The following is a 24,293-nucleotide window of genomic DNA, read 5'->3' on the forward strand; positions in this document are numbered from 1 at the left end:
GTATGTGTTATCTCAGGTAACACTGCCAGGATGTGTTATCTCAGGTAAGACTGCCAGTATGTGTTAGCTCAGGTAAGACTGCCAGTATGTGTTATCTCAGGTAAGACTGCCAGTATGTGTTAGCTCAGGTAAGACTGCCAGTATGTGTTAGCTCAGGTAAGACTGCCAGTATGTGTTAGCACAGGTAAGACTGCCAGTATGTGTTATCTCAGGTAAGACTGCCAGTATGTGTTATCTCAGGTAAGACTGCCAGTATGTGTTATCTCAGGTAAGACTGCCAGTATGTGTTAGCTCAGGTAAGACTGCCAGTATGTGTTATCTCAGGTAAGACTGCCAGTATGTGTTATCTCAGGTAAGACTGCCAGTATGTGTTATCTCAGGTAAGACTGCCAGTATGTGTTATCTCAGGTAAGACTGCCAGTATGTGTTATCTCAGGTAAGACTGCCAGTATGTGTTATCTCAGGTAAGACTGCCAATATGTGTTATCTCAGGTAAGACTGCCAGTATGTGTTATCTCAGGTAAGACTGCCAGTATGTGTTATCTCAGGTAAGACTGCCTGTATGTGTTAGCTCAGGTAAGACTGCCAGGATGTGTTAGCTCAGGTAGGACTGCCAGGATGTGTTAGCTCAGGTAAGATTGCCAGTATGTGTTATCTCAGGTAAGACTGCCAGTATGTGTTAGCTCAGGTAAGACTGCCAGTATGTGTTATCTCAGGTAAGGCTGCCAGTATGTGTTATCTCAGGTAAGACTGCCTGTATGTGTTAGCTCAGGTAAGACTGCCAGTATGTGTTATCTCAGGTAAGACTGCCAGTATGTGTTATCTCAGGTAAGACTGCCAGTATGTGTTATCTCAGGTAAGACTGCCAGTATGTGTTATCTCAGGTAAGACTGCCAGTATGTGTTATCTCAGGTAAGACTGCCAGTATGTGTTATCTCAGGTAAGACTGCCAGTATGTGTTATCTCAGGTAAGACTGCCAGTATGTGTTATCTCAGATAAGACTGCCAGTATGTGTTATCTCAGGTAAGACTGCCAGTATGTGTTAGCTCAGGTAAGACTGCCTGTATGTGTTAGCTCAGGTAAGATTGCCAGTATGTGTTATCTCAGGTAAGACTGCCAGTATGTGTTATCTCAGGTAAGACTGCCAGTATGTGTTATCTCAGGTAAGACTGCCAGTATGTGTTATCTCAGGTAAGACTGCCAGTATGTGTTAGCTCAGGTAAGACTGCCTGTATGTGTTAGCTCAGGTAAGATTGCCAGTATGTGTTATCTCAGGTAAGACTGCCGGTATGTGTTAGCTTAGGTAAGACTGCCAGTATGTGTTATCTCAGGTAAGACTGCCAGTATGTGTTATCTCACGTAAGACTGCCAGTATGTGTTATCTCAGGTAAGACTGCCAGTATGTGTTATCTCAGGTAAGACTGCCAGTATGTGTTAGCTCAGGTAAGACTGCCAGTATGTGTTAGCACAGGTAAGACTGCCAGTATGTGTTAGCTCAGGTAAGACTGCCAGTATGTGTTAGCTCAAGTAAGACTGCCAGTATGTGTTAGCTCAGGTAAGACTGCCTGTATGTGTTAGCTCAGGTAAGACTGCCAGTATGTGTTATCTCAGGTAGGACTGCCAGTATGTGTTATCTCAGGTAAGACTGCCAGTATGTGTTAGCTTAGGTAAGACTGCCAGCATGTGTTATCTCAGGTAAGGCTGCCTGTATGTGTTATCTCAGATAAGACTGCCAGTATGTGTTATCTCAGGTAAGACTGCCAGTATGTGTTATCTCAGGTAAGACTGCCAGTATGTGTTATCTCAGGTAAGACTGCCAGTATGTGTTATCTCAGGAAAGACTGCCAGTATGTGTTATCTCAGGTAAGACTGCCAGTATGTGTTATCTCAGGTAAGACTGCCAGTATGTGTTATCTCAGGTAAGACTGCCAGTATGTGTTATCTCAGGTAAGACTGCCAGTATGTGTTATCTCAGGTAAGACTGCCAGTATGTGTTAGCTCAGGTAAGACTGCCTGTATGTGTTAGCTCAGGTAAGATTGCCAGTATGTGTTATCTCAGGTAAGACTGCCAGTATGTGTTATCTCAGGTAAGACTGCCAGTATGTGTTATCTCAGGTAAGACTGCCAGTATGTGTTATCTCAGGTAAGACTGCCAGTATGTGTTATCTCAGGTAAGACTGCCAGTATGTGTTATCTCAGGTAAGACTGCCAGTATGTGTTAGCTCAGGTAAGACTGCCTGTATGTGTTAGCTCAGGTAAGATTGCCAGTATGTGTTATCTCAGGTAAGACTGCCAGTATGTGTTATCTCAGGTAAGACTGCCAGTATGTGTTATCTCAGGTAAGACTGCCAGTATGTGTTATCTCAGGTAAGACTGCCAGTATGTGTTAGCTCAGGTAAGACTGCCTGTATGTGTTAGCTCAGGTAAGATTGCCAGTATGTGTTATCTCAGGTAAGACTGCCAGTATGTGTTAGCTTAGGTAAGACTGCCAGTATGTGTTATCTCAGGTAAGACTGCCAGTATGTGTTATCTCAGGTAAGACTGCCAGTATGTGTTAGCTCAGGTAAGACTGCCAGTATGTGTTAGCACAGGTAAGACTGCCAGTATGTGTTAGCTCAGGTAAGACTGCCAGTATGTGTTAGCTCAGGTAAGACTGCCAGTATGTGTTAGCTCAGGTAAGACTGCCTGTATCTGTTAGCTCAGGTAAGACTGCCAGTATGTGTTATCTCAGGTAAGACTGCCAGTATGTGTTATCTCAGGTAAGACTGCCTGTATGTGTTAGCTTAGGTAAGACTGCCAGGATGTGTTATCTCAGGTAAGACTGCCAGGATGTGTTATATCAGGTAAGACTGCCAGGATGTGTTAGCTCAGGTAAGACTGCCAGTATGTGTTATCTCAGGTAAGACTGCCTGTATGTGTTAGCTCAGGTAAGACTGCCTGTATGTGTTAGCTCAGGTAAGACTGCCAGTATGTGTTATCTCAGGTAAGACTGCCAGTATGTGTTATCTCAGGTAAGACTGCCAGTATGTGTTATCTCAGGTAAGACTGCCAGTATGTGTTATCTCAGGTAAGTCTGCCAGTATGTGTTAGCTCAGGTAAGACTGCCAGTATGTGTTATCTCAGGTAAGACTGCCTGTATGTGTTAGCTCAGGTAAGACTGCCAGTATGTGTTATCTCAGGTAAGACTGCCAGTATGTGTTATCTCAGGTAAGACTTACAGTATGTGTTATCTCAGGTAAGACTGCCAGTATGTGTTAGCTCAGGTAAGACTGCCTGTATGTGTTAGCTCAGGTAAGACTGCCAGTATGTGTTATCTCAGGTAAGACTGCCAGTATGTGTTATCTCAGGTAAGACTGCCAGTATGTGTTATCTCAGGTAAGACTTACAGTATGTGTTATCTCAGGTAAGACTGCCAGTATGTGTTATCTCAGGTAAGACTGCCAGTATGTGTTATCTCAGGTAAGACTGCCAGTATGTGTTATCTCAGGTAAGACTGCCAGTATGTGTTATCTCAGGTAAGACTTCCAGTATGTGTTATCTCAGGTAGGTCCTAGAACGTGGTGTCTCTCCAATGTGTAATGATCTATCCCATTCACATCTGACAATAGGATCTGTTTTCCTATAGGATTTCTGTGGTGATGAACCAGGAACCTTCCGCATCCTTGTGGGAAATGTTGGTTGTGGTTTCACTGGAGACAGATGTACAAAGAAGATCACAATTCTGTTTAGAAATGGAGAAATTGAGTTAGAAAATGAGCAGGTATGTACATGGGGGGCACTGGGCCATACCCCTCCGACAATGAGGCCTTCTCCAAATATATGACTCCATACTTATTTTTTATTTTTTTTAGTGCAGTGGATCCAATAGTTTAATAACATAACATAAGTGCTCTACTGCTTAAAGGGGTTATCCAGGAATAGAAAAACAGAGCTAATTTCTTTCTTTCAAAAACCACGCCCTGTCTTTCTCCAGATTGGGTGTGGTTCTGCAGCTTAGTTCCATTGAAGTGGATGTACCACACCCAACCTGGAGACAGACGGGGAGCGTTTTTGGAAATAAATTACCTGTGTTTTTCTGTTCCTGGATAACCCTTTTAAAGTACACAATAGTGCAGCACTTTTTAACAGCACACCATGTGGTTAAGCATGGTATTACAAGTATACATTTATAGAGAACCTGAAGCTGTTACAGTAGTATCTCCCAACCTTCTTCAACTCGGGGCACACCTAGAACTGTTATTCTGTGGGGCACATCGATCCAACCCCCTGAATGTATGGACCCCCAGTGAGTACATTATGTATGTAGTATATAGAATGTAGTACCCCTCTGTAGGTAGCTTTCCCCTGAATGCAGAACCCCCTGTAGGGTGCTTGCCTCCTGTACAGAGGAGCCCCCTGTAGGTGGTTTTCACTGTGAATGGAGGATCCCCTGTAAGTAGATTGCCCCCTTTATGTAGAACCCCTCAGTAGGTAGCTTGCCCCCTGTATGCAGGATTCCACTGTAGGTTGCTTGCTTCCTGTACTGAGGAGCCCCCTTTAGGTAGTTTTCCCTCTGAATGGAAGAGCCTCCTGTAGGTAGTTTTCCCCCTGTATAGAGGACCCCCTGTAGGTAGTTTGCATCCTGTATATAAGGCCCTCCTGTATTTAGCTTGTCTCCTATATAGGCCCCCTGTATTTAGCTTGCCCCTTGTAAATAGGATCCTCCTGTAGTTAGCTTCCCCCTTGTACATAGGGCCCCTGTATTTATCTTGCCCCCTTTAAATAGGGCCCTCTCTATCAAGCTTTCTCCCTGTAAATTGCGCACCACTGTAGTTAGCTTGACCCCTGTATTTACCTCCTTGTCCCCTGTATATAGGGCTGTAGTAAGCTCGCTCCCTGTATATAGGGCCCCTGTCATTATCTTGCAACCTGTAGGTAGGACTCCTTTTAAGGAGAAAATGAAACAACAAACAGATACTCTCCTTGGTTTCCTCGCAGTCACTCGGTGTGACTTCAGCTTCTTCCTGTGGCCACTAGAGGTCAGCTGGCAATCTTTCTACCTATGTGACGTGATGGAGAAGTGATGTTTCCAGCCTCTAGTGGCTGCAGGCAGTGTCACTAGAGGCCTAAAACCGCTGGAGACATCTCAGCTTCGACATGCTAGGACCCCTGTGGTGGTGATATGCCACAGAGGTCCTAGCTCCTCCAGCCATCTTCCCCACTGGACTGCAGCCGCAAATCGGTTGAGAACCACTGTGTTAGAGGGTTACATTGGTATTCTGTCTAGTTGGCACAGTTGCATCCATAACACCAACATCAACTGACTAGTTAACTGAAAAGAAAGAGCTTCTCTGTCTGTGGAGGACCTGTCCTTGCAATACTTAATTTCCCCTGTGGCAGTGCTGCAGAGTAATTAAGAGAGTATTCCAGCATTTAAAAACATGTTTTTGAATGCTGGAGTATCCCTTTAAACACCTATTGACAGGTTTTACCATAGACTACAATATGTTCACTCATACTAGTTGCATTTCTGGTAATATAGTGCCTTTCTACCCCCAAAATTGTAAATCTGACCCTAATGTACACTATTAACAATATTTGCCGCTTTTTCATTCAAATGTCTTCATGAACTATGAGAATCAGAAGGTGTTGGAGGACAATTTGGTGCCCATAGGAGCAATACATTTAGTTAGAGGAATAAGCACATGTCCTGGCTGATAGGAGTCGTGTTCACACCTGTCAAGGCCTTTGATGTGTTGCACAGGTGTGCGTGAAATGGCCATTGGCTCCGACACCTGTTTATTCTCCATACTAAATTTTTGGCATTTAGAAGTTAATAAATAATTGGATCCAGTACTAAGTGTTGGATGTTTTCCTGCTATTTGCGACTTATGTTGGAATTTCTGAACTTTGTGAATAGTCCCTCATGCGCCTATACTTAGGATCCTTTAGCTGCTTCGACACTTAGAGAATTGACTTTCCGCAATTATTTTTCTTATTAAAAATTTCTCATTGAATTTTTCTTAAATGCATAAAAAGGCATACCAAAAGCAAAGAGATGAAAAGAGGAGAAAGCAGAAAATACACAAAAAAATGGGTACAAAAAACAATGTACATACACACACGGCCAATTTATTAGGTACACATTGCTAGTACCAGGTTGAACCCCATGTTGCCTTAAGTCTTGGTGGCCATACTTACTACAAGGTGTTAGAAACGTTCCTCAAAGATTTTGCTCCATATGGACATGATGACATCACACAGTTCCTCCATATGGACATGATGACATCACACAGTTCCTCCATATAGACATGATGACATCACACAGTTCCTCCATATGGACATGATGACATCACACAGTTCCTCCTTATGGACATGATGACATCACACAGTTCCTCCATATGGACATGATGACATCACACAGTTCCTCCATATGGACATGATGACATCACACAGTTCCTCCTTATGGACATGATGACATCACACAGTTCCTCCATATGGACATGATGACATCACACAGTTCCTCCATATGGACATGATGACATCACACAGTTCCTCCATATGGACGTGATGACATCACACAGTTCCTCCATATGAACATGATGACATCACACAGTTCCTCCATATGGACATGATAACATCACACAGTTCCTCCATATGGACATGATGACATCACACAGTTCCTCCATATGGACATGATGACATGACACAGTTCATCTATATGGACATGATGACATGACACAGTTCCTCTATATGGACATGATGATATCATACAGTTCCTCCATATGAAAATGATGACATCACACAGTTCCTCCATATAGACATGATGACCTCAGAAAGTTCCACCATATGGACATGATGACATCACACAGTTCCTCCATATGGACATGATGACATCACACAGTTCCTCCATATGGACATGATGACATCACACAGTTCCTCTATATGGACGTGATGACATCACACAGTTCCTCCATGTGGACATGATGACATCACACAGTTCCTCCATATGGACATGATGACATCACACAGTTCCTCCATATAGACATGATGACATCACACAGTTCCTCCAGATGGACATGATGACATCACACAGTTCCTCCATATAGACATGATGACATCACACAGTTCCTCCAGATGGACATGATGACATCACACAGTTCCTCCATATGGACATGATGACATCACACAGTTCCTCCATATGGACATGATGACATCACACAGTTCCTCCATATGGACATGATGACATCACACAGTTCATCCAGATGGACATGATGACATCACACAGTTCCTCCATATGGACATGATGACATCACACAGTTGCTGCAGATTTGTCGGCTGCACATCCATGATGAGAATCTCCCATTCTACCACATCCCATCGTTGATCTATTGGTTGGGAACTGGTGACTGTGGAGGTTATTGGAGTCATGTGACCTCATTGTCCTGTATGAGATGTCTGGGAGAGTTTTTACTGATAGTAAACCCTATGATTGATTAGTGACCATGAAGCTTAAAGGGGTACTCTGCCCCTAGACATTTTATCCCCTATCTCTCCTGTGATCTCTCCTGCAGCCCCCGAGTCATCAGCTCTACCGAGCAAAGTTTGCTCTGTGGCTGATGACTCACGATACAGGGGCCGGCGGATTGTTATGTCACAGCCCCGCCCCCTTGTGACATTAAGTCCCACCCCTTTAATATAAGTCTATGGGAGGGGCAGCCACGAACCGCCAGCCCCTGTATCGGGAGTCATCAACCACGGAGCAAACTTAGCTCCATACAGCTGATGACTCGGGGGCTGCAGGAGAGATCGCGGGGGTCCCCAGCAGCGAGACCCCCGCGTTAAGACATCTTATCCCTTATCCTTGGATAGGGGATAAGATGTCTAGGTGCAGAGTACCCCTTTAAGGAAAGATGAAAAGGTTGTCAAAAGGTACGAGTCTCGAAAAGGGGACAAAGCCGTTGATCTCCACTGATGGTCATTGTGCCCAAATGGGTTTGGAATGATTTTGCACAGCACCCCGTATGTGTTGTAGATTATTGGACAAAGACTCCCCAACTATCAGTTAATCATATACAGATCTGTAAAATACATCAGAAGTAAAATTAGCCATTTTTTTGTGAGGAGCCAGAAACAAATACTGAGCCGTATATTAATTTCACCATATTTACTCTTCCTCAGATCAATATCAGGAAACCTCTGAACAGCGAGATTGGCTTTGACATTCGGCAGTCTGGAAACTTCTTCATTTTGACTCTGGGAAGTGAAATATCCATTACATGGGACAAAGGGAAGAGAATCTACATCACCTTGAAGGGAACCTTGAGGGTAATTCAACTTTATTACTTTTTTTTCTACAAAAGGTGCAAAACACCATTGACCTACAAGGAGATAGTGCCCTACAGAAAGGAACCAAATGGGACCTCCATTTTGAAGATGGCTTTTACCACCCATGACAAAGGGCCTGAAATTTGTTTAAAGGGGTACTGCGGTGCCCCAGTTTTAGGAACATTTTGTTCTGAACGCTGGATGCAGGCTGCAAGGATCGGGACGTCACTCCACGCCCTCTCAATGCAAGTCTATGGGAGGGGGTGTGGCCAAACCCCCTCCCATAGACTTGCATTGCGGGAGCGTGGCCGTGACATTACGACCCATGCAACCCGCATGGAACAAAATGTTCCGAACACTGGTTCAATGGAGTACCTCTTTAACACTGTATGCCATTTCCATGAACACAATCCCCCAGGTGGTCTTTCTTTCAAAATATGGCCTCCAACTACAGCAAAGTAGTATCACAGTACCTGGTAGTAATTGGGATGACCATTCATGTAAATCATGGCCAGTAAGAGAGCCGCTCTTGGAGAGTGGGATCCCTCTTTACAACATCCATAGAACATTCTAGGACATATCTACAGGGGTTGTCTTCACTTGCTTATAACTGATTCACGTTATACTTGGATGCATTATCAATTTAAAAGAAATACAAAAAAAGTATTACCAATATTAAGGATTTTTAATACATTTTAATATAAATTAAATAAGAATTTTTTAAAAGGTGGCTTAAAAAAGAAAAACATAAGACTCTCGTCTTCCCGATTTTCCATGGCTTCCATTACGATAGCTTCCTATTGACACTTCAACATGCAGGAAATGTCCACTCAGCCAATCACTTGCTGGAACAGGTCACCGCTTATGCCAGTGAGTGACTGAGTGGCACGTGTTGAAATGGAACCAGGAAGTGGTGAGCAGCGGTGACCGGAATGGACAAGTGAGTTATCCTATGTAACTCCCCCCACCCCACCCCACCACATTTTTTTTTTTGTTCCTGAAACGTCACCTGCTTAAAAAAATTGAAAATACTGGAAATAATGTAATACTTTAAAAAAGGCCATGTTTACAAAAAAATCAGAATTTTTAAGCGCCGTAAAATTTTAAGGTGAATTTCCCTTTAAGCTGAATTAAAAATATAACTTTTTAACTTTTCCAAATTTCACGAGATTTTCTAAATATATTTCTCTTTGTGAAATCCTGTCTTGGCCGGCTGCGTCTGGCTGAATACGATCATTTAGAGTGTGATGAGTGTTTTCTGTAGGTGTTCTGGGGGATTTTGCCTTTCTCCTTTAGAGCACTGTACTCTTAGTTGAGGTGTTAAACCTCTGGTGTCAGCCAAGTTGCTAAAGTGATTGACAGGTGACAGCAGCGATACTTGCACCAGAAGTGACACGTGAAACGCGCTGTATTTATAATTTCTTACTAAGCTCTTATTTATTACTGCTGGCTTTCCGATTTTTCTCACCAGAAACATTAGTGTCTAGAACATTATTATTTTTCATCTATAATTTATGTTTTAAATTTTGTTTTTAATTAGTAATAAGACTAAACAAAGTGGTGCAACCCCCTCGCCCTCCCTTCAGTTCCGCTAATGTCTCCATGGAATAAGGCCATTACATATTACTAACTGAGTCACCTTTCTGGAGTGTTGAAGAAAACAGTTTTGACCCTTTAAGTTCTGCACTCCACAAGACCTATGATGGTGTCTTGTGGTATATGGAACCTTTAAAGTTTGTAAAAAAAACTAATTTGGTGCTAGGGTGGGGGAGGGGATACAGAAAAACAAAAAAAACTTACCTACCGCTGGTCCCCACCAGTTCTAATTTGCATCCTTCCAGTCCTTCGGTCTTTTCTCTTCTTCTTGCTTCCAAGACGAGCGCTCGATGAAGGATCTGCACTCCAAAAGAGTCTTGTGGTATATGGAACCTTTAAAGTTTGTAAAAAAAAATAATTTGGTGCTAGGGTGGGGGAGGGGATACAGAAAAACAAAACAAACTTACCTACCGCTGGTCCCCACCAGTTCTAATTTGCATCCTTCCAGTCCTTCGGTCTTTTCTCTTCTTCTTGCTTCCAAGACGAGCACTCGATGAAGGATCTGCCGACTCAGTCAATGACGGCTTCTTGCAACTGACTCCCCTGCCAGATGTTGACCCAGTCTGCTGTAAAAGATATGTATTGGCCCGACTATAAATACTACTCCAAGTATCTACCGTGGCATTCACTGGGTACATACCGACAACTTCATGAAGTGGCCCTGTCCCCCCGCCACATCATTAGGCAAAGCGTTGATGGCTATTTTGGCAAACTAATGGTACTAGGTATGTGCCATCTGGGCTGACCACATTAGTTGGCTAAAAGCCACGGAAACAACAAGGTGGTACGGTAGCGGGGCACTACCAACAACTTGGCAAGGTGCGAATTGAGGCGCACTACAACAGGGTGACTGGAAGAATACTGTTGTATGGAAGACTTAGATTCCGCAATAGATAACTAATAGGATAGAGGAAGAGGGGGGGGGGGGGGAGCGGGCGACACTGATGAGGACAAGACAGAAAATGCGATGCATATGGACGGAGGCTGGCTGGAGAAGTTTGCTATAGGAATTTGCTCTTGCTTTGGACAGTTCCTGACACGGACAGAGGTGTCAGCAGAGAGCACTGTGGTCAGATTGGAAAAAACTACACAATTTCCTGGGGAGCATACAGCAGCTGATAAGTACTGGAAGGATTAAGATTTTTAAATAGAAACAATTAGCAAATTTGAATAACTTTCTGACACCAGTTGATTTGAAAATTTTAAAAAAAAATGTATCTCCCCAGTACCCCTTTATTGATTTTTTTTTAACTTTTCATAAGAAAAACCTGAATTCGTAAATAAAATATGAAAATAATAATAATTTAACTACCATAGCATTACGTGAATGAGGAAGCGTTTTTTCTGCACATTCTCCATAAAATAGCACTCACAGGAATACATCAATATTTTATGTTTTGTTAACTAATGTAGAAAAATAATCTTTTTCTACTATTTTCTCCCTTCAGAATAAAGTCTGTGGTTTGTGTGGAAACTTTGATGGAATCGAAAACAACGATTTGATGAGTAGTAATAATCAGGTGGAAAATAACCCCAGTAACTTTGGAAATTCTTGGAAAGTGAAGCCTTTTTGTGCTGACGTTGCGATGGTGAGTACAAAGAATACATGCTGAGGTCTATTTAGAGTTTATTACAGTTTTCTTATGGTTGAATTCTTTTTTTGGAAACCTATCAAAAGAAAGATACTTTTTATTGAAGAATGTAAATGGAATTTTATTTAATTAAAATTTTTTAAATGAAAACAAAATTATATATATATATATATATATATATATATATATATATAAAATATTTTATTTATTTATTTATTTTATTTTTATTTTTTACATTATTTTTTTCCCCTTATGGTCTAATTCTGTTTTGGAAGCGTATTAAAAGAAAGGTATTTTTGTTTTAGAATGTATATGGAATTTTACTTTATTTTTGTCTTTTATTGAAATTTAAAGAAAAAAGTGTGTGCCTTTGGCTGTCCGGGCATGCATGCTGGGGGTTGTAGTTTTGCAACAGCTGGAGGCACACTGGTTGGGAAGCACTGCCCTTAATATTGAAAAGGTTGTGTTAGATGGCTGCTACTCACAAAACAGTGCCACTATTTTCCAGTGGTCATGTGAGGTATTGCAGCTCAGCCACATTCAAGTGAATGGGACCAAGCTGCAATACCAAACACAGCCAAGAGTGGGCCTTTTTTTTTTTTTAAAGCAGCTCTGCTCTTTTTAGGGTGTAAGATATCTAAAGGGACAGTGCATGACGCAGAATTTTAAGGAATCCATCATGGTTCGACCCTTAGGTCCTACTTGATCATATATAATATATATATTTTTTTTTTCCTGTGGTATCATTGAGATATTGACTTACGACAAGGTACTAAAATTTCTCTTCAACGCAGATCACCGCTATCACGACCATGCCCCTGTGCCAAGGCAATGCCCTAAAACAAGCTGCCGTGGAAAATGCCTGCGACATTTTATGGGATGACCTTTTTAAAGATTGTCATAAACTAGTAAGTGAATTTTTCCCTATTGGAGGTATCTGTTTTAGTCAGATATATGGAACTAGTAGGACAGTCATAACATTTGCACCTTGATTTCTGCAAAAAAAACAGCATCACCCCTGTCCTCAGGTTGTGTGTGGTATTGCTGTTCAGTTCCATTGAAGTGAATGGAGACAATTTGTAATACCGCACACAACCTAAGAACAAGTGTGGCACTGTGTTTGGGAAGAAATTCACAATTTTTCTATTCCTGGATAATCCCTTTAATACAATGATGTATATTTAGACATACTACAGTATATGATGAAGTAACCTTTTTATAATCTTTTTTTTTTCTTTTGTTGTAAAAAAGATTTTTTTATTCTTTTAAAAATCAAATAAAAATATTTTAAACAATGAAACCATATCTTCACCAATGGTGGCTTTGTAGGTATATATAAGGACCTCCGCCATATAGAAGGCAATTTATTTAAGTTCAAATAGCATGTATATGTATATATATATATATATATATATATATATATATATATACACACACACATATATATATATATATACATTTTTTTCTTTAATAGGTTGATCCGCTGCATTACCATGATGTCTGCACTTACGACACATGCATCTGTGAATCCATTGGGGACTGCGCATGCTTCTGCGACTCTGTAGCGGCCTATGCTCATGCGTGTGCTCAGGAAGGAGTTCACGTGCAGTGGAGGTCATCCCATTTTTGTCGTAAGTTCAAATAAAAATGTCATACATTACATGATCCCTCCGCTCCAAGGGTTTGATCTGTGTACACGTTGATTCAATGCATGCTGAGAGAGTACCGTATTTTTCGCCATATAAGACGCTTCGGCATATAAGACGCACCCAATTTTAAAGGATGAAAATCTAGAAAAAAATATTCTGAACCTTCAACCTGCGGACCTCCACATGTTGCAAAACTACAACTCCCAGCATGCCCGGACAGCCAACGGCTGTCCGGGCATGCCAGGAGTTGTAGTTTTGCAACATCTGGAGGTCCGCAGGTGGAAGACCACTGGTATAGGAGGTAATACTCACGTGTCCCCACCGCTCCGGACCCATCACCGCTGCCCTGGATGTTGCCCTCCATCGCTGTCGCCACTTTCACCGCGGCGGTCCCGAACAGCCCGACTGAGCAGCCGGGTTAGTGTCACTTTCGCTTCAGACGCGGCGGTTAGCTTTGATCGCCGTGTCTGAAGGGTTAATACAGGGCATCACCACGATCGGTGATGTCCTGTATTAGCCGCAGGTCCCGGCCGTTGATGACCGCAGGGACCGCCGCAATAGGACAGGTTTTAATGTGTATTTGCCGTATAAGACGCACCAACTTTCCCCCCCCCCCCAGTTTTGGGGAAGAAAAAGTGCGTCTTATACGGCGACAAATATGGTAGTTTTATAACATCTGGAGGGCCACAGTTTGGAGACCACTGCTTCAGATCACTGCACATATCTGACACTTGGTGTTTCTACTGCTAACACTTAGTTATATGTTTTGGATACAGCACAGAGTTGTGAAGAGAAGAATGTGAAGGAGCTGGACTACGTGTGTGAATGGAGATACAACAGTTGTGCATCAGCTTGTCCAGTGACCTGCCAGCACCCGGAATCTACAAATTGTCCCCTTAAATGTGTGGAAGGTTGCCATGCACACTGCCCTCCTGGTGAGTTACATGTTCTTGGTTCCTCTCAAAATATTACAAGAACTTTTTGTTGAAGGATTTTCAACCATCATTGATGAAGGAGGAAACTCGTGGGTGGGACAATAGGTATAATCTATACTGAGGACCTCTAGTGGACACTTGGTGTAATTTCCTTTTTTGCAGGGTTAAATTTTTGCATTATATTATTGTACATTATAGCAAAGTAGATCACCTAGAGCAAAGTAGATCACAACATGTTTTGCTTGGCTTCATCAGTGGGCAAAATGGGTACACTGCCCCCAAAGTAGCTGGTGGGTCTGGATGCTATCACATCAGTATCACTAGTTTTAGGTGATTTACAGTGAGAATGATAGCTGTTACATTGCCTCATACTAAACGGGTTGTCCAGCAACACAAACAACCCATGCATGGTGTCCACAAGTCCAATAAAGCAACTTACTAGTATAATGTTATAAGCCATAGTGCATTAGAGATCTTCCATACCTGCTGTTCTCTTTCTCTTGAAGCTGTGACGTCCTGTGATACTGCCTAAAGCAGGGCTCCTGACCATGTCCCCCCCCCCACCTCCTTTGAGCACTGAACAAGTCCATTGATGTTAAGAGTGGAAGCTTACATTACTGCTCATCAGATTCTAAGGCAGCAGGAAGCCTTTCCCAGTCACAGTAGTTTCCATCAGAAAAGGCTTACTTCTGTCTTATCTGAGAAAGGCCTCATGCTGCCTTAAAATCTATTGAGAAGTAGTATGAGCTCCCCCAGTAGTATGAGCTCCTCCAACATCAACGGTCTGATCCTGAGCAGACAGGTGGGATTCAGAGAGTGTGACTAGACTTTACAGCTACAAACCACACCGCTCCGCTGACATGACGAGATATGTGCAGTGTGGCTAATAACATTATCTTAGTATGTTGCTTTATTAGACTTTTTTAATACCATACACAGATTGTTTGTTTCTGTGGACTACCCCTTTAAGATAGACATACATCTTAGTAATGTTTAGGCTAAACCCACTAATTAAAGGTGTGATGTTGGATGTGACAAATTCCAAGTAGTAGAGATTCTGTAGTGTGAATGGCGCCTAATAGTTTTGTTGAAAATTGTGTCTAAAATGTTAACAAACAATCTTATGGTAGCGAAGAGATTCACAATAATTCCATGTCTCGGACATGAAGCAAACTTTGTGTCTCGTAGCTGTTCCCCTATCAGCAACAATTCGAGGAACGGTATGAAATAATTTGTAACAGCCGAGCAGATGGTTGTTTTAATAGGACGGATAAATATTGTTGGCTGAGACTTCAGAAAACAAATTCCAACATCTATAAGAATGTGCAAATAACTTTTTATAGGCTAGAGAAGGAATGCTTTTAGTACTTATCTTTTTCTTTTCTTTTTTTTTTTTTTATACAATTTTTTTTTTTATTAATTTTTATTTGCACTTGTGTAAACCGAAAAAACAATGAGAATAATGTACATATGACCCAATTACTGTATACTGACTAAATTCCTAGGCAATAGGCCCAATGGTTCATATATTTAGAATATGCACATTTACAGACATTACTATTCATTGTCGTACTGTACAACGTACTGTTCATTAACTGAGTTTTACCTGATATTTGTAGCTTTTCATTCACCAAATGCAATAGGTCATGGAGAGAAGACTGACATTGTTCAGCTGAGCTCCTAGGGGGCGGTCAATAAAGACTATGCCTCCCAAAATGCAAATTATAACAGCAAACTCTATGCAGACGTACAGAGTCAACACCTGTTAAGAGAGTTCAGCTCTTAAATCGGCAGAATTGTGAATGCAGCTCTGGACTAGAATACAGGCTGTACCTCAGTGCATTAAAATGGTTGCTTGACTTTTATATAGGTTACAGTATTTCTATATATGAATTTTAAAATGTTGCTCACAGAACAGAGATAAGTTTTACTTGCAATCCCATGCCCAGCCACTTGGTGTGCTGTTACATAGGTCATAACTTTAAACTTGAGGTCCCCAACCCAGTTCTTAAGGCCCAACAACCGTCCAGGATTTGAAATGTTCGCTGTTCTATTCCAGTACAGTAAGTAAAAAAAATAAAAAAGGTTGATGGGCCTTGAGGACTGGGTTGGGGACCGCTGAACTATATCGTATACTAGCAGAGTACCCAGCATTGCCCGGCTTTTCCTACCTAATCCTTGTGGGAGAGGAAAAGCAACATAGAGGGTGTTTTTGTCCTTATATCCCGTCCTCACATCTCATCCTCGTATCCCTCATATCCCGCTACAGTTTTATACTCACTTTGGCTCAGTGAAAGTGGTTTGTGCACCAGTTTACGCATAGACATGACTTATGTAACAGCACACCAAGTGGCTAGACATGGTATTGCAAGTAAAATATTTTAACACTATTTTTCCAAATATCTCAATCCCATAACCCTGTATTTTACCAGGAACTGTCAGGAATCCTCACATCATGATGGCTTTGCTCCTAAGAACTATTTATCGGTCCTGTTTAAGTCTCATAACTTCTTGGTAAAGGTTATAACTTAATCCTCATGATCGTTCTTGTGTCAAACAGGTAAAATCCTGAATGAGGTAACCGGATCATGTATTGACCTGCAAGACTGCCCTGTATGCGTGATTGAAGGACGCCGCATTCCGCATGGAAAGTACATTATATTGAATCAAGATGATCCTTCGCTTTGCCAGCAATGGTATTAAACTTATAACAGTTTGGCTTATTGGGTATTTTACTGTCATTATAATCTTTCTATATAAAATGTTGATAAAATATTATACTTTGACAAAAAAAGAAATTTATTTTTTTTAATTTTTTTGGGGTACGTTTTTTCAAAAACATTACTTTCTCATGAAGATAACACCTGTCCATATTGCGACTAGGGCATGTAAAGGTCATAGAGGGAAGTCCTATTGCAGGACAAGGGAGCTGAAAGCAAGACTCATGCTGATTACAGATTAGTAAATCAGTTTGGCAAAAATTAATTATGATCTAAATGTGAATCCTATACAAGAGCAGGGACTCCTCTTAAAGGGGTACTCCCCTGGGAAACAAATATATATTTTTTTTTTAAATCAACTCGTGCCAGAAAGTTAAACAGATTTGTAAATTACTTCTATTTAAAAATCTTAATTCTTCCAGTACTTATCAGCTGCTATATGCTCCACAGGAAGTTCTTTTCTTTTTCAATTTCCTTTCTGTTTGACCACAGTGCTCTCTGTTGACACCTCTGTCCATTTTAGGAACTGTCTGGAGCAGGATAGGTTTGCTATAGGGATTTTCTCCTACTCTGGCCAGTTCCTAAAATGGACAGAGGTGTCAGTAGAGAGCACTGTGGTCAGACTGAAAGGAAATTCAAAAAGAAAATAACTAACCTTTTACCTATTTTTGATAGTAGGATGTCCCCCGCCAATAGGATGTAATTCTACAATGGAAGTATATGTTCATTTTCTCGTCAGTGCCCCAACAGGAGAAATTACGCATTACAGAATTGTCATTGAAACTAATTGGCTGTGTGTAAAATGCAAAGATATGCTCCAGAGTGAGCAATGCTATTTAGGCGCTATCACTCTAAGGCGCTATCACTCTGGCTCATAGATGAGATTAGGAATCTACTCTAATATGTTGTTTGTAAATGGGTTTTAGAATGTAGTGAAACATGTTTTATGAATTTTTTTTTGTTTCTCTTTCAAGCCATTGTGAAAAACAAACCCTACAGTGCAATGCTTGTGAGGCAAAAACAACAAGAGCCTCACCCCCAGAAATCCCTCAGGAGGAACCAACTCCAGAACCAACGCCATATGAAGAGGAAGAGGAAGAGGGAACCGTTGCACCCGGGACATACAACTGTGAGAAAGCCATGGATCTGGTTTTCCTAGTAGACGGTTCCTCAAAACTTTCCCGAACCAGTTTCGAAACTGTAAAAGATTTTATTGTCAGTATTATGGAAAAGATACGCATCTCGCAGTCAAGAATTCGAGTCAGCGTCATCCAATACAATACCACGCACACGCCTAAGTTATTCAGCCTTAATGAAAGGCGGAGACTTACTGACTTGGTTGCCAAAGTAAAAAATATGAAATACATGGGGAGTCCAACATCTTCTGCCGCGGAGGCAATAAAATTTACAAATTCATATATCTTCGATCTGGCTAAGAGGGACAACGCACCAAGAATGATCTTACTACTAACAGCCTCCAAAAGTTCAAAAAGCTTGACAAGTATAAAGCTTGGCATAAAAAAGCGTAAAGTCACTGTGATTCCCATCGCGATAGGTCCTTCCGCTGACAGGGGTGACATTGAATTCCTTGAAAAGCAGTCACCAATGAACAAACCATTCATTGTGCCCAATGTGGAGGACCTAATCGCCCGGAAGGATGAAATAATCGACTACTTGTGTGGAATAGTACCGGAGCCAACACATACAGTACCTATTAAACCTCAAACAGAGCCATCTAAAGTGATTACTACCACCACCGCCACCTATGTAGAGCCCTCGACGAAGACCCCCACCATTGCACCAACCCCGGCTCCCAAAATTCCTGATAGAGAACTTACTATTGCATTTGAAGGCTCTGTGGACATTGAGAAGATAAAGATCTTCCTTGAAGATCTGATTCAGAGAATGGATATTGGTGAGGAAACCATCCATATCACCATCATACAGTACTCTTATACTATAACTATTGAATACACCTTCACTGGGATATTACGGAAAAGGGAAGTGATCGAACTGATTAGACGGATCAAAAACAGAAGCGGGAATGCCACAAACACCGGGGAAGCTCTACGATACATAAGTCAACACACTTTGAGGAAGGACTATGAAAGTAGGCACCAAAATCCTCACTTGGTATATATGATACAGGAAAATCCACCTACTGATGTCATAAGAAAAGAGGACAACATAAATGTCTTTCCTATATCGGTTGGCTCAAATGCTCCCATAAAAGAGCTGGATATATTGGGGCATCAAAGATATTTCCAAAACTATGACCAGTTACCTAGTATAACAGAAGAAATAATTAAGGGTTGTTGTTCTAGGATCGACGAGCCAACACATATTCCTATAGGTAAGCGCCTAATAAACATTGGTTCTTATATTTGGTTGTATTAATACGTAGATGTAGAAGAGGTTGTCTCAAGGAGACCATCTCAGTTCATATGTCATATAATGGTGTACAGACATCATCGAGACAGGATGAAAATGGATTATTCTTATTATTTAGACAATTTATTTTGAGAATCATCTACAGGTGATGTGTTCTGTATGAATGTTCATGTTTTTCGTGTTTTCTTTCCCTTACAAGTACCATGCATGAAACAGATGGATATCATATTCATACTGGACAGCAGTTTGAATGTCAAAGAATCGGAATTTGAGTATATGAAAACCTTTGTGAAAAATTTTATCAAAAAGGCACACATTGGTGAGAATTCGGCCTATCTATCTATTTCACATCTATCTATCTCATATCTATCTATCTCATATCTATCTATCTATTTCACATCTATCTATCTCATATCTATCTATCTCATATCTATCTATCTGTCTAGCTTTCTTATATCTATCTATCTAACATATCTTCAAATGTTATCTTTAACTTTAAGGTCATGATGCAACTCAAGTGGCCGTCCTTCAATATGGATGGGCTCCTACTATGGAGGTTGCATGGACAGACCCTCAAGAAAAGATAAGTCTTCTTAAACAAGTTGACAACATGCAAAAGATTGGAGAAGGAACCGGCAAAATTGGTAAATTGAATAATATCTATTTAAGTTTTTTCACATTTTAGCTGTACACAGACACACGCACAGATCAGAGACTCTTCTCTGGTTCAGGCCTAGTAGGCATATTAGGAGATGCCAATTAGGGTGACTACACATTTAGGGTAAAATTCATCATTGTCTGTGTAAATCAAGTTCTTTTTACCCCCCGTTCGTCTGGGCGTAGTGTTTGCTTTTTAAGTAGTATATGTTTTTATCGGAAATTAAATTATTATTTTAGAATATGAGTTTGGGCCTTTCAATGCTTAAAGGGGTACTCCCCTATGCCCCTTGACATCTTATCCCCTATCCAAAGGATAGGAGATAAGATGTCTGATTGCAGGGGTCCCGCCACTGGGGACCCTCTCCTGCAGCACCCCAAGCATTTCTCTGTGGCTAATGACCGTCGATACAGGGCATGGAGTATCGTGATGTCATGGCTCCGCCCCTGGTGATGTCACGCCCCCCCTCAATGCAAGCCTATGGAAAGGGGGTTTAACGGCTACCATGCCCCCTCCCATAGACTTGCATTAAGGGGGCAGGGCATGACGTCGCGAGGGGGCGGAGATGTGAAGTCATGATACTCAATCCCCTGTATCGCCCATCATCAGCCACGGAGTGATCTTCGCTTTGTGCAGTTAAGGAACAGGGATGCGGCAGGGGATATTTCGGGGGTCCCCAGTGGCAGGACCCCTGCATTCAGACATCTTATCCCCTATCCTTTGGATAGGGGATAAGATGTCTAGGGGCGGAGTACCCCTTTAAAAGTTGGTTGAAAGAAAAGGTGAGTAGATGGTGAAGTTTTACCTTGTTTAGTTCTTGCCTCCTTTACATTAGCCCACATGACCTATGAACAACAAAGTGGTAACCCCAACCTTCCACTAACTCTGTACTAAAAAAATCTGAGTGATCCCGTATTTAGCAACTTGTCATAGCTTTCATTTTAAGATCGATTCTTGAAATATACGATATTTTTTTCATTTTATTCCAGGAGATGCACTGAATTTTGCAGTCCAAAGTGCCGTATCAGATATACATGGAGGAAGGCCTCTTTCTACCAAGATCGCAGTCATCATTGTCGCAGACAAGTCCTCAGATCAAGTGGATTACGCAGCCACCTTTGCAGCAGCCAACAGTAATATTACCGTGATTATGTTATTTGGGAATATCAATGAATTGTCAATCTCTAGCAAACTTAAAATGATCCCATTATGTGTTTACCATTTCTCAATGGGGTGCACATGAATGGATGTTCACTGTACTATCCATTCAAATTAATGGAAACAATGAGCTAAGAAGCTTACATTCCATGTGTTTTTAACACTTGTGTGTAGCTTCTTTGCCTGGGTGATAACTAACTGGGAAACATCAACCCCTTTCTGTTGATGGGGACCCTCATTTCTATTTGCTAGGACAAAGACCTGCTGAAAGTTGGCATGAGCAGGTGTGGTATTTGTGCCCATTTATTTACAAGGGAAAAGGTTGCCAAAGGTTTTAGATGCTGAAGCCACAACAAGTAGCTGGTCACCTTTGTGGCTTCCATAGGACAAGGACAGGGTATCCAGGCTCCTAGGGGGCGGGCTTTGTTTGTATTAACTATAAGCTTTAATGGGTTTAAAGTAACTGTGCTTCCAACTGGCCAGTAGTGTTGAGCACGAATATTCGAAATGCAAATTTTTACCGCGAATATTGGCACATCGCGATTTCTTAAATATTTTGAATACAGTGATATATATTCGTGCTTTTTTAATGCAAATTTTTACCCCGAATATCAGAACTTCCAGACTGGACACTGAATTTCATTACGAATTTTCACATGAAAAAAAAAAAAAAAGAACGAACATAGCCAATATGCGAATTTCGCGAACATAGGACGAATATTCATCCATATATTTGCTAAATATCGCAAATTCGAATATGGCCCCTGCCGCTCATCACTTCTGGCCAGCATATACAATTGACATCTTCTACTCTTGGCTACTGGTTTCTGAGCTACATCTAACCCACATATTTGTTGTCCATTCACATTTATATTCTATTCATATTTTAGTGGTATCAGTTTTTCCAATCGGTGTTGGATCCAGGTACGACGATGAAGAACTGCTAAAGCTTTCCGGGCCATCCAGTAACCACAAGATCACAAAAGTTCAGCTTTTTGATGATTTGCCAACCATGCTTCTCCTACGTGATGACTTCATCAATAAGCTTTGCACCGGTAAATCTACATACAACGTTACAGAAATTATATTATATATAGTACGTATGCATATAGTCAGTGCAAACAATGATCTTATTGGTTGTAATGCTAAAGCGTGATCCCAGAAATGTACCAATTCAAGGCAACTTTGTCCTATATAATATAACACAGGTTAAATATGAGTGTTTTTGGTCTTTGTTATAAAGTTGGCCATACAGGTTGACTGGTTGTTGTCTGTTTCAGATATCGTTAAAGTTTGCATTGATGAGGATGGAAACTCACGGAAGGTATCTATGATTCTTTCCTTAGTTATATATACTGTAACAATTATTTATATCTACAAGCATAATTTTAAAAATGTTGTCAGTACCTCACTCTCTCATCATTTCGAGCAATGATTTGGTCTACATGGCCTCTCCACACATTAACACTCACCTCTACTATCCTTAGAGACAGTAGAGAGTACAGTATATGGCCAGTTAGTTTGTCATCATGGATCTCCTCTCTCGTAATCTTATAGCACGTGTTGGCTGTCCACTTAAACTTGTGAGCTAAGGTGATCATTCTTACAGTCCGCAACATGCAGTTTAGTAGACCATAAGTCTATGTGTAGGCCAAGGGCTCCCTGGCCTACACGTTCTAGAACATTATGTGTGGGCCAAGGGGTCCCTGGCCTACACAATCTAGAACCTTGTGTGTAGACCAAGGGGTCCCTGGCCTACACATTCTAGAACCTTGTGTGTAGGCCAAGGGCTTCCTGACCTACACATTCTAGAACCTCGTGTGTAGACCAAGGGCTTCCTGACCTATATGCTCTAGAACCTTGGGCAGTAAGAAATTTTCTTCCACAGTACAGCCTGCTGACTATGTTATGGTAAAGATGATTTTAGAGTGACAATAACACAACCTGAACTGCAAAATTGTGGTGTGTGCGTGTGCGTGTGTGTGTGTGGGGGGGGGGGGGGGGGGGGGGGGGGAATAGGGGGAGGTGTTTGCAAACTCTTCCCTAAAGTGGTCATTTCTGGAGGTTCCAGCTGGTTTGAAAGTTATACCCTGATTAAAAATTTGGCATGTATGCATATGGAGGTACACTGTGAGCCCGTATATTAATTATGTTGAACTTCAAGGGGGTCATAAGATGATCCCACCATTTACAGTAGTATCTTATTTCCAAAACCAAGCCATTCTCTACCTAGCTGTGTGCTGGAATTATTACAAAGACCCATTCACTTGAATGTTTACTGTTTTTCAATCATGTAAAATGTTGCCTTTGTCTTAAGACTGGAGATACCTGGACACTACAAGACGAATGTCACATAGTCACATGCCTGGAGGGTGGCATAACCAAACTAAGTAACATTGGAGTGGACTGTGCAAAAATTCCACAACCACTCTGTGACAATGATATACCCGCAATGAAGATTAAGGAGAAATGTGGATGTCGATGGGTGTGCCCGTGTAAGTACTATATCTTCAATTTTCAATCTTTAAAGATGGAGTTAGCACAGGGTCTCTACTCGAAAGTTATACAATAGATCATCTTTAAATTACATTTTTGGTAAATCAGTGACAAAAAGTGAGAAACAAAATGGCTGCAAATCTTGTTAAAACTTTAGGACAAAGGACCACTGTAACAAAACAGAAACATGGTAGCGGTAATTTATTATAAAAAAAAATAAACAGCCAAATACCCTGTAACTTACAGGTATAACACCAGAGTCAAAGTCAAGTTATAGTGTCCCAAGTGCAGTCATAGTACCCAATAAAGTACAGTGATGGTGCCCAATAAAATGCAGTTGTTTGACTGGCTTTTTCAGTATGAAATTTTCTAATGAAAGCAATTGCAAAACCTATTTGTTTTTCATGCTTTATAACATATCAAAAGTTTTTGTATCTGACAGCGCCTATTTATATATGCCCAATAAAGTGCAGTAATAGCGTCTTAAAGGGGTACTCCACTGGAAAACATTTTTCTTTAAATTAGCTGGTGCCAGAAAGTTAAACAGATTTGTAAATTACTTCAATTTAAAAATCTTAATCCTTCCAGTACTCATTAGCTGCTATAGGCTCCACAGGAAGTTCTTTTCTTTTTGAATTTCCTTTCTGTGTGACCACAGTGCTCTCTACACCTCTGTCTATTTTAGGAACTGTCCAGAGAATCCCCATAGCAAACCTCTCCTGCTCTGGACAGTTCCTAAAATGGACAGAGGTGTCAGCAGAAAGGAAATTCAAAAATAAAATAACTTCCT

The 24,293-nt window shown here is 41.2% G+C and overlaps 1 protein-coding gene across 2 annotated transcripts in view; it reads left to right on the forward strand.

Annotated features, from left to right (window-relative positions):
- VWF (von Willebrand factor) overlaps positions 1–24,293 on the forward strand; it is a 195,832-nt gene that overhangs the window by 89,392 nt on the left and 82,147 nt on the right. For both annotated transcript variants that reach the window (XM_056517205.1, XM_056517206.1), the window contains 14 exons: positions 3,627–3,761; positions 8,162–8,308; positions 11,353–11,493; positions 12,291–12,404; positions 12,971–13,127; positions 13,922–14,080; positions 16,641–16,776; positions 17,775–19,153; positions 19,391–19,510; positions 19,692–19,835; positions 20,839–20,982; positions 21,898–22,062; positions 22,288–22,331; positions 23,325–23,502. In XM_056517205.1, coding sequence (XP_056373180.1) covers positions 3,627–3,761; positions 8,162–8,308; positions 11,353–11,493; positions 12,291–12,404; positions 12,971–13,127; positions 13,922–14,080; positions 16,641–16,776; positions 17,775–19,153; positions 19,391–19,510; positions 19,692–19,835; positions 20,839–20,982; positions 21,898–22,062; positions 22,288–22,331; positions 23,325–23,502 — 3,163 coding nt within the window. The remainder of the gene's footprint in view (positions 1–3,626; positions 3,762–8,161; positions 8,309–11,352; positions 11,494–12,290; positions 12,405–12,970; positions 13,128–13,921; positions 14,081–16,640; positions 16,777–17,774; positions 19,154–19,390; positions 19,511–19,691; positions 19,836–20,838; positions 20,983–21,897; positions 22,063–22,287; positions 22,332–23,324; positions 23,503–24,293) is intronic.

This window comes from Hyla sarda, chromosome 4 (assembly GCF_029499605.1).
Source record: "Hyla sarda isolate aHylSar1 chromosome 4, aHylSar1.hap1, whole genome shotgun sequence".
Taxonomy (NCBI): domain Eukaryota; kingdom Metazoa; phylum Chordata; class Amphibia; order Anura; family Hylidae; genus Hyla; species Hyla sarda.